General features: G+C 36.9%; 1 protein-coding gene across 1 annotated transcript; it reads right to left on the bottom strand.

Moving 5' to 3' along the window:
* Positions 1-222: 222 nt before the first annotated feature.
* On the bottom strand, positions 223-8,609 carry LOC137256238 (small ubiquitin-related modifier-like). Its single transcript, XM_067793962.1, has 5 exons — positions 8,528-8,609; positions 8,329-8,424; positions 5,994-6,071; positions 2,525-2,596; positions 223-2,139 (listed from the first exon to the last, which is right to left on the bottom strand). The coding sequence occupies exons 1-5, from the start codon at positions 8,546-8,548 to the stop codon at positions 2,080-2,082; spliced, it is 327 nt and encodes a 108-aa protein (XP_067650063.1). The 5' UTR covers positions 8,549-8,609; the 3' UTR covers positions 223-2,079.
* Positions 8,610-10,801: the final 2,192 nt, after the last annotated feature.

Below are 10,801 nucleotides of genomic sequence, written 5' to 3'. Positions count from 1 at the left end.
ACATAAACATGAAGTTCCACCAAATAAAACCACAGAGCACCCTGGTCGTAAAATCTACTGATAGAGAAATACAGGCTAGTCTGCTACCAGTGAAACATAAATAAATGATACGCTGCTTGAAACAGCAAATCTAGAATAGGCCATAGCTTGATGACATCAAGTCTAAGAAATCATGACAAACTACACATATAAATGGATAACTGCAGCAACATGTTAAATAAATTTTTTAAATTTTATGTGAGTTGAAACATTGATGAAGTGATGATAAGTCAATGTGAATCAGGCACAAATTTGACATTTTTTCACATGCACACATACTTATTTCAATATCAGGCTTTACTGATAAATGTTTGATATAACTTAACACACTGAACTGAGCCCTGGATCAACAGACTTAACTAACAAACCACCCACTCCACCTCGCTTGTCCACAAGACTGACAGCAATAAACTTTCATCAAAACATAAGGTGACAGTAACCATGGAAACATGATAAAAATCTCATTCAAACATGATCATGGTGCTCACATATGCCATTAAGATGTACAGGCCTGTCGAGTTAACAGAGATTATCATAGAATACCTCAAAGGATGGCACTAAAACATCACTTACAATAATAATACCCCAGAATAGTTACGTTTTGTACCTTTAATGAAGTGTCCCAGATCTTTGTGTAGCCAAAGTGAGCACTAAGACATGATTGTAATGAGATCTTGTCAAATGATCAATGAGGTAACCAAGCCATTTACAATACATGTAAGTTTCATAAAAACATGAACTTCAACTTGCATGTACACTAACACATCAAAACATCTCAAAAGAAATTCTCCCATCTTTGGACTCTACAGCTAAACTCGGCCAGCCATACATACAAAGCAAAGGTTTATTTGTGTAATTTGAAAACTATCAAAACAAGCAAACACGTTCAACATGCATGTACTGAATCAAAGGGAACCAGCACTGCAACTATCTACCGGATACTTAACAGTGCCTGAATCTTGTGCCCAAAACTAAGTTGTGAGGGCCTGTATGCATGAAGTATGGCATGTGTGAAATATCGTAATAAATATTTTGTCCTCGTGACAATTACCCATAAGGAATGGGCTGGTTATTTATAAAGTGAAATGATAAATAAAGAATTACAGTAAATGCAGATATTATCCTAAAATAGTACAATACATTGCATTGTCTAAGGTCACAGCCAGGCAGTACACAATTAAGGAATACACAGAAATTAATGTACTAATTTTTTAAATGACAGGTTTGTCAAGATAATCCTTGTGTGTCTCACAGTCCCTGAACGACATTATTTTCCCTTTCACCAAGGAAGAAGTCTGAATGATTCTTTGTCACATGTGTCAACTGTATACCATTTTAGAGGAAAAAGACTAGAACAAAATATTTTTTAACATAAAGTTTTCTCACAATACCTGGCAAGTGACTTAGGTTGGAAACAGATCTGTGCCTGAAATCAACTAATCCCCTAAGCTTTAATTAAAAATACTCAACATAAAATATCAATTCCTTAATGATACATGCAGGGCAATAGAACTTATTTGTCACTAAATACACTGTTTGAGACGTGTCAGTACATCAAGCCTCCAAAACAATACTATATCTACTACTCAAAATAGAAAAAGAACTGATTTAATTAATATGACTACATACAAGTGTTATCCACAGCCTTTCAATTTTGGTTATTCTTAACTTATCTTGAGCATTATTAAACAAATAAAGGAACATAAATGATTAGTCGTCATCAAGCCTACAAGGTGATTGGCTGGCTCCATTCCAAGCAATGTAACTATGGCAACATTTTGCTCTAAGATAAAAGACTCCAAGAAATGAGCCACATGAAAATGAAGAACATGACTGAACACAAAAAGGTTTCAAACCAAACAAAAATGATCTGACGATTCCTGGTACTATTAAGTTTCAATTTACAAATCCGTACCAGACTTGAAGACATGCTTCAGCTCTAGCTTCATGAACTAGCTGAGCTCTGAATGTGTCCAAACTGGATACTCAACATTTCAGTCTGTTGACACCAAGTGTTGGTGGGATGTGTCAGATTTGATATCAGTGGCCTCCAGTCTGTTCCTGGTAAACTTCAATAGAATCATCATTCTCCATCTCCAACTGAAAACGAAATTAATGATTAAGTCACTAAACAAGATCTGGGTTTTTTTCACCTGGAATAAAAAATACCACCCAAAAAGTAAATTTGCTGAAGGCAACAAAATCATCATCAATTTTGCATTGATTGATTGACTGATTGATTGATTGATTGATGCCAAATTCCTGCCATATGGTGGCAGTCTTTAAATAATCAAGCATGGATCAGACAATCCAGTGATCAATGGCATGAGCATCAATCTGCACAATTGGGAACCACGGTACTTGCTGGATTTGACAATGGAGTCAGACATTGTTAATGGTGAGTGTGGCCATTTGGCTTTATAATTTCATTCAGTTTTACTTTAACTCAAAACATTAGTCGCTTTGGGTCCAGGGTTAACCTTACCTGTTTCGGTGTCTCATTGTCATTGATTCTGCGACCGTCAAACAAAAACCTCAGTGACGTTAACTGTAAACCCTGGAGCAGAATGTACCAATGTGTTGATAGTTAGGTCACCATGACGACTGGTATACATACTACTTTCCTTCAGACAGAATTACATACAATACAGCAAAAATACAATAAAGTGATTCCTAAAATGTCATAAAAACCATTAATATATACATGAACAAGGTCTTATTAATACATACTACTTTCCTTGAGACAGGGAATAATACAAACTACCGGTAACATCAAGAATGTTTTCCAATGTCCTTCTTGTTTTTCTAATCCACTCGTCATATTTTTCCAAGAAAAAGTTGGTTTTATAATGCTAGCTCACTGAGATAACATGCATCAGTTAAGCATGACTATCCCACTCAGACACACCATACTTACTCCAAGCTGACCAGTCCTTGTTGTCGAGGTCAAACCCATGACCTTCCGCTCTCTGGGCAGACGCTCTAACAACTATACAACGGATGTGATCAGTTTCAAAATCAACCCCTGGAACCAATGTCCTGCAGAGTGCTGTGATGGGGTGACTGTCCGCCTGCGTTTGCAATGTTTGCATGCTTGTTTTGGTGGCGATTGTAAGATTGGTGTTAAAAATCTAGTCAACATTTGTGAAACACGAACAGTATGGTTGAAATATTAGCATTTCAAGAATGCACAGGATGTGGTAGTTATAAATACAAAGTTTCAAGTTGGTAGGTTAAACATGAAAGAAGCAATCGTCGATTATCGACAGAACATATCTTTGTAGACAAATTCTAAGTTTATTTCCTTATTGTTTGATTTTACAGCATTTCAATGAGCTGATATTGTTAATGATAAACTTTTCCACACATATGTGACATCTTTGCCCTGTTGAATGCATAAAATTCATTTTATCTATCTAAATTTGATCATGAAGTGATCGGGGTTCAACGACTATACACCCACTGTGCATGCTTGCAGTGATTGTATTTTTTCTTGCAGTGATCAGTATCATACGGTATTTTAAAACGTGCACATAGACCATGTAGAAGTAAAGATGACACTTTATTGGCATAATTAGCCAGAAATTAAAGTCCCAGCTATTGTGCGAGAAAGGATTGAGACGGCACAGCACATGTTGATGAAAAAATAACGGCACAACACAAGTTACTGAAAAAATTCCTTTCTCAGAACTTGTGCGCGTGAACACGTGGCTCTCCCTTTCTCTGCACTCTTCCCTTGTAATAAACAGTGTATTGTGTGAATATTTTAAAATGATAGATTGTTAAACAAAAGCCTCACAGAGTTGGTATGATGGTTTGACTATGATCAGCATTTCACTGAGTATGTTATGTTTAACAGTTTCCGAGTTACAATGCAGTTCATTGTCCTCCTTTGAGCCAAACAGACTATAGTCATCATTAATAAAGAGTCAAACGATGTATAGCCTAACACCAGCCTAGAAACGTATATTAGAAATGATAGAACTAAGAGTGTCATCATAATGTTTATTATCACACTTCACGCCTAGAAGTCACTTTGTGATTGGCTGAGCGCTTTTCTGTTATTTTCAATGTACCCCGCTTTTAAGTGCCTAACATTTTCTATGTACCCTGCCGCTGGGAATGTCGAACTCATTTGGTTCTTCGCTGTAGTAACTCTTTTTCTCCAGTTACAATGAATCACGTATGATATACAAAAATTACCAATATTTTGCGAATGCAATGGAATGGAGATAACTCTAAATTTGGTTTTCTTGGCAAATTCAAGCAATGGCTACAAAAAGTTTTGTACCCTTGCTTCAAAATAAACATAGGGAACATAAACAAACATTGAGGATACATCAACCCATGTTCACCTCCTGGCCAGTGAACAACTTGTATTGTGTGAATGCTAGGTTAAGAAGGTTTGCAAAAAACCCAGCTGTATTTGTTTGAAACAAAAACAAGGATTTTACAACTTTTAATAATTATTGTTACTAATAGCTTGACCTGTCATTAATGACGCTAGCAGACTTAGGGGTGAATTTGACTTTCCTTCAACACCATTACTGTGGCGATTGGATATCCTAGAAGTTAAAGTGTTCGCTCTTCACGCCGAACACCCATATAGGTACAAGGTGTACCCTGACGGGAAATTGCTGGAATATTGCTAAGGGCGGCGTACAACTAAATTCACAATACCGGTTTTGATGATACTAATGACGTGTAATTCTATTAATATATTTGGAACTACAAATATCCCTGAATACATCTTATGAAAATTATTCAGAGAATGTGTAAACAGTACAAAAAGTACGAATTGTTCTCTTTCCACATCTCACATGATACAAGGATTGATTGTATGTACTCCATATTGTGGAAACCTTCCCTGTCTACATGTTTGTCTGTGTGGTGACCACTGATCAGTTGGACAACAAATCTCTGTGAGCAGTTTTGAGTATGTTAATGGAAAGTCGGAGTGTGGCGCATATTTCCGTCACATGACATCACTGATCAATTTTCACACTTTAGCGATACATCCATGTGTCTCTGGTTCGCGGTATGCATAGGGCAACCAAGGTTCTACAAAGCTTAAGGTACTATGAGTAGAGATTTTGTATTTTTGCAGATGGGTAATGTCTGTTTAGTACCCTCAAGTTGGCTTGATATACATTGCGTGTGCGCTTGGTAAATATGAATCATTGCCTTTGTTTTTATTAAGTGTTATGGTCATTGTCTCTATTTTCAAATCTCCATGTTTCTTCACACAGTGACTGACACCTGAGAAAAGTCATCCATAGAAGGGCAATATCCACGCCTAACCCTCTCAATTATGTTGCTAAGTCTGAAACTGACTGAAAATATCCTTTGCTACATCGAAAACCCTACTTATTTCATATTTTCGATAAATTTTAAGAAAAAGTGTACAGAAATTTCTGATCACTGCATATTCCAAATTTCTGATCACTGAATTATGTGTTCACTGTACTCCCGTGATCACTTCACTGAATATCAGGCTTACATTTTGTACAAAAACTTCTCCAGTTTTGATCTGAAAGACTTCCTCTTTTCACAGAGGGTACTACTGGAGATACATATTAACTCTGTTTGTCATTCATAGGAAAAATGGTAGTATATTTGAAATAAAATCAGTACTTGTCTACTTGAAAAAATATGTTCTGCCGATAATCGACGATTGCTTTTTTCATGTTTAACCTTGAAACTGTCTATATATCACCATCAGAACCCGTGCATTTGTGAAATGTTAATATTTAAAGGATATTGTTCGTGTTTCACAAATGTTGACTAGATTTTAAACACCGATCTTACATTCGCCACCAAAACAAGCATGCGATCACTGCAAATGCAGACGGACAATCACCCCATCACTGCACCTCTGCCGGACGGTGGTTCCAATGGCTACTGATTCAGACACAATATTGGTACATGGGTACTACTCACTGACAACTACTCACCATCCTTTCACTGTATGACTTCTTCAGCTTCAGCATGGGAGTGCTCATCTTCACCCGGAAGTGTATTTCCGTGCTGTCCTGCAAACACACATGGAACCTCCAACATGACAACTACTTCACTGTTTTAACAATCTTGTCAATAACAAAGTTGGTAGCTGTTAAAAGCTACACTCAGCAATGTCACAGCTATTTGTTGGTGGCATGTGAATAATAAAATATAGACCAGATAATCCAGTGAGTGATGGTCTGAACATAGGGATGGAAAGAAGAAAATCAATGATAACCTGAACTGATCAATTTGATTCAAAATCGATGGAAATTTGCGGATGAGGGGCAAATTGCCATCCCTGGCCATGTGGGCACAATGCTTATCAACAAACCTGGCCATCCAGTCTGTTTGGTCATATGATCAACATTGGTTGCTAGGTAACACACTCCCCAAAGAGAAGTAAGTGCATTTAAACTATTACACTGTAACAATGAGTGAGTGAATTTAGTTTTACACCACTGCTAGCAATATTCCAGAAATATCACAGCTGGGGACACTAGAAATACCACAGCTGGGGACACCAGAAATGGCTTCAGCATGACAAGCGAGCACCACAAAGTTACCCCACTGCTACGGAACAATGACAGTGTGAAACGATGGTAAAAAAGTTTCAAAAGTTTATCATAAATATTTTTCATTTTCTCAAAGGTACCACAGGATATGAAAAAAGAGTTCAGGTGTGCAATTACAGGCCAGGAGGTATTATGAATATAATGGGAGTCAATAGGTAGTCACAGAAGTACTTTATCGTGACGCTTCAAAGAAATGGTGCTACGTAAAAAGAGGTTCAAAATATTTTCTAAAAGCTACTTGCCACAGGGTAAGCGACTTTAAGAAAGTAACCTGTCCTGACTAACTTTCCACCTTCCCTGATTTTTATGACATAATCATGATGATGTAATTATGAAAGAATAAATCAACATCGTATTTGATATTACTGTTTACTGGTCTATGTTTCAAAAAGTGGTAAACAGCAAAGAAAAATATCCATACTTCATTATCATTGCAAAATTTAACAGCTATATTTTGAGCAGATATGTAATGAAACCATGATAAAAAATTTCTAGTTTCCCACAGAGTAAGATGCCATTTATTGATTGCCCGAAATGAAAGCTGACTTGTCCTGGGCCTCGGGTGGTGGGATTTCATATCCCTGAAAAACACCATTTAAAACAATCTGCTTGGAAAATCTTGCACCTGTTTGTTCAGTGACAGGTTGACTGGTTGTTTGGTTTTGATGTCAATATCACAATATTTAACAATATCAAATTTAAATATCTGTACAATTTAGTTGAGAGGTCCATAATACCATGGGCTTATACTGTCTATTGTAATATGTGTAGTAACATATACGGAGCTAATGTGAGTTACCATGAGTCTATGTGTCAGTATAGCTACATGCTTTGTTCAGTGTGGGGAACTGAACCCGGATTTTCACCCTGACAAGTGAACACATAAATCACAAGGCTACCCAACCACTTCAGGCAAGCATTAGCAACAATGCCACAGATTACCAACAGAAATTATTCCAAACAACAGTAAGTCACCATTTTCTAGGAAACTAAATTCCAATGAAATTTTAACATACCTTCATATGATATGGGTATATTATGAATGATATGTTTTGTATGATATCTTCCAGCATTTTCTGATAATTACGCTGGTAACAGAAAAACTGGGAGGCAGAATGACCTCCACATTGGTTTTGAAATCGGTGAACTAATCAGCATATAGGTTTCATCTGCAGAATGGACAAACCTATCTGTCAAAATTCACAAGGTTAAATTTAAGTCTATGCCAAAACCAGATCAATAGTTTGAAAAACAACAATTTTAAGACAATTCATGATTTCACTAAATATTCTTCTACTGTTCTACCAAATGTGGGCAAATATTCAAGACACTATGGATGACAATTCAATAGTTTCCAATAAAAGTATAAAATTTGTAACAGATGTACAACCACCCATAGAAGTCTTTCTTGGGTTTTTTTTAATCAAAAAGTAACATATTTACTGTTATTTTTCATATTGATGAATGAGAACTTACCCTGAGATAGATATTTCTGTTAATTTGTCAACATGAGTAGGCGGACAAAATATCCCGAAACTCTTTATCCCGGATAGAATTTCATAGGGGCATAAACAAACGAACACAATTTCGCAAAGCTAACAAATCCAAAATTACGGTAGCTAATAATCGAATTTTGGAGAATATAATCTAATAATATCATCGACCTTGGGTTATACAGGTACAATATTGTGACAGTTAGCATCAGTTTCCCTACCTGGCCGACAACTTTCAGCTTGATGTATTCACTTGACGAGTCGCTGGCACTAGCGGTGCCTCCATCTCCTGGTCCCGATGTCTCTTGATTATGGTCCTGACAAAATACAACAAGACAATAAATAATCGGGAAAAGGTAAGACTTGTCCTGACTAAAGAAATATCCGAGCAACAGTTTGTAACTATCGAAAAATCCATACACCCTGATCTTGGTCTGACATCCTCTGAGTTTCGTTACTCGCACGCTCGTACTGTTTGGGGCACCTGCAGTTTCAACTTCCGGGTCAACCAGATTGTACTTCCCCATGACTAGTTGTAATACTTACTTGACAATGACGACCGCCTCCTGGATCATCACTGTCGCTGATTGAAACCAATTTTCATATTCTGAGAATTATCATTTCAAGGATCGAATGTATCATTCATTTACTACACAATAAATACACCAGTTTCATAAATATCTTGATGGTAACTCTTCAAGAAACTATTTTGTAATGACATCATTCCAAAACTAATTTTATGTGATGATATTGTTCAAGCTCTTGCTAATAAGGCTCTGGTGTTGAGCTCGAACTCCACTCACCCTGTTCAGGTATACTTGTTTGACAAGTCTTGTGGCACCACCTAAAGAAGGCTGAACTCAACACTGCCTTCATCTTCCTCAACCTATCCTTCGTCTTCATCAAAGTGTTGTTCGTCTTAATCACGTGACATTATTTCCGAGCTAATTTCCCACGCGCCATATGAAAGCGTTGACAACCTGTCAGTTTCACACAGTATAAGCACAACGTGTTTGCGGGGTAAATTTGTAGTTCAAAGAATTTAAAGAACCGACATGAGCATTCTCTTGAGGAGAAACTAGAACATAGTACAGCCACAAAGTTGTATATACTCATCCTGCCCTTTTTAACGGTCATGGTTCTTGTAATTATTGTCTGGGGCTTTTCCCCGCGCCTTACTGGTCAAGGTCACCAGACCATGATGAGTCAAGATGTATAATTAAAACCGTAATTCTGAAAAAAAGGGTTGCCTCTTATAATTACTACTTTGTGAAAGTGAAATCCCAAATATGGCATATGTTGCATCTGACCACTTTCTAAAGGACATTGTGTAATCACAATCTTATAATTACAGCCCGTCGCCTGGTGTATTGCTGAGTGCATGCGGCTTTAAATGTACAAACTACATATTCCCTATATGATACAGCGATCCAAGTCTAAATTTGCACTTTTCATATGCAGAATTCATGGAGACACGTAAAACACCCGCTCGTCACGCCGAAAACACTAGTTTGATTCTTCACATGGGTGCAGTTTGAATCCCATTTCTGGTGTGACCGCCGTGATGCTGCTGGAATATTGATGAAAACGGCGTGAACTCATACTCACTCACCCACGGACACACGATGAATACATTTTTAGCAGTGACTGACGATCTATAAAAACAGGCCCACATGCTGAGAAGGCCACAAAAGGTAGTTCAACTACTAAGAGTATTTTTGTCTCACACTTGAACGCAAAAAACTCAAACATCTTACACAAATATGTAACATATTTGAAACTTTTACAACATCCTAAGGCCTTTTAAAAATTACTCGGTTTACGGATTTCAAAAACTATATTAGGTCGGTAGGCAGTGGAAAAAAAGAGAAAAATCGAATATGGAGATTTGCACACATAAGTATATGATATATGTCATGTGCAGCATGCCAGCTGAGCAGCTTGTGGTATTACCTTTTTCTCTGGTCCACTGTCTCAGGGATTATTTAAAAGGTACAATTTGCAATTTTTTTCTTTTTACTATTCCTTTCACTTTGTTTTTTATCAGGTCGGTGGTATATAATGGCAAAACATTGAAATTATGTAAAAACAGAAATTATCCTTTTCCCACTTTCTTCACATTTAGACCGAAGCTACCAATATGTATGAAATATGGCCCGTTCGACAGCCATAGGGAGACGGACTAGATTTCTGACGGACGATCTATATTTACAGGTTGCCAGTTTGATGGTCTGGTAAAATATTTGTACTTAACATGTTCCATACATCAGAGTAAACTCGCCATATCTTAAAATCTATTTTTCAAATTGAGCGTTACACTTACACTTGTCAGTTACTGCGTTAAAACTAAATTATTCTTTATAACTAGTGAAAAATTGAATTTTTTCCTTTGGACTGTCTGGTATGGATAAATCCATTTTGATGTCTGGTTTGGTTTTTGGCTCATTTCATACAGTGATTATATATGTACAAATCTGGACAAATGTGTGAAAATTCAATGTGGACGAGGTCTATCAGCAGATTCTCATTTTCGGCATTTTCGAGAACTATTCTCTTTGTCTCTTCAATGAGTGAATGAGTGAGTGGGTTTAGTTTTAAGCTGCAATATTCATGGTCTGTAAATAATAGAGTCTGGTCAAGATAATCCAATGGTGAACAGCATGAGCTGCGATCTAACACAAGACCGGGTTATAT

Source organism: Haliotis asinina, chromosome 11, assembly GCF_037392515.1.
Source record: "Haliotis asinina isolate JCU_RB_2024 chromosome 11, JCU_Hal_asi_v2, whole genome shotgun sequence".
Classification (NCBI taxonomy): domain Eukaryota; kingdom Metazoa; phylum Mollusca; class Gastropoda; order Lepetellida; family Haliotidae; genus Haliotis; species Haliotis asinina.
Note: the sequence above shows the minus strand (reverse complement) of the source record. Positions and strands in the feature narration are given on the sequence as shown.

Bases quoted from the DNA above. Each gene is read 5' to 3' on its own strand.
- LOC137256238 (XM_067793962.1), bottom strand. From the start codon at position 8,548: ATGTCAGACCAAGATCAGGGT. The intron at 6,072-8,328 runs GTAGGGAAACTG...GTGTGTTTGCAG, and splicing joins AGCTGAAAGTTGTCGGCCAG to GACAGCACGGAAATACACTT. The intron at 2,140-2,524 runs GTAAGGTTAACC...TTTCGTTTTCAG, and splicing joins ACAATGAGACACCGAAACAG to TTGGAGATGGAGAATGATGA.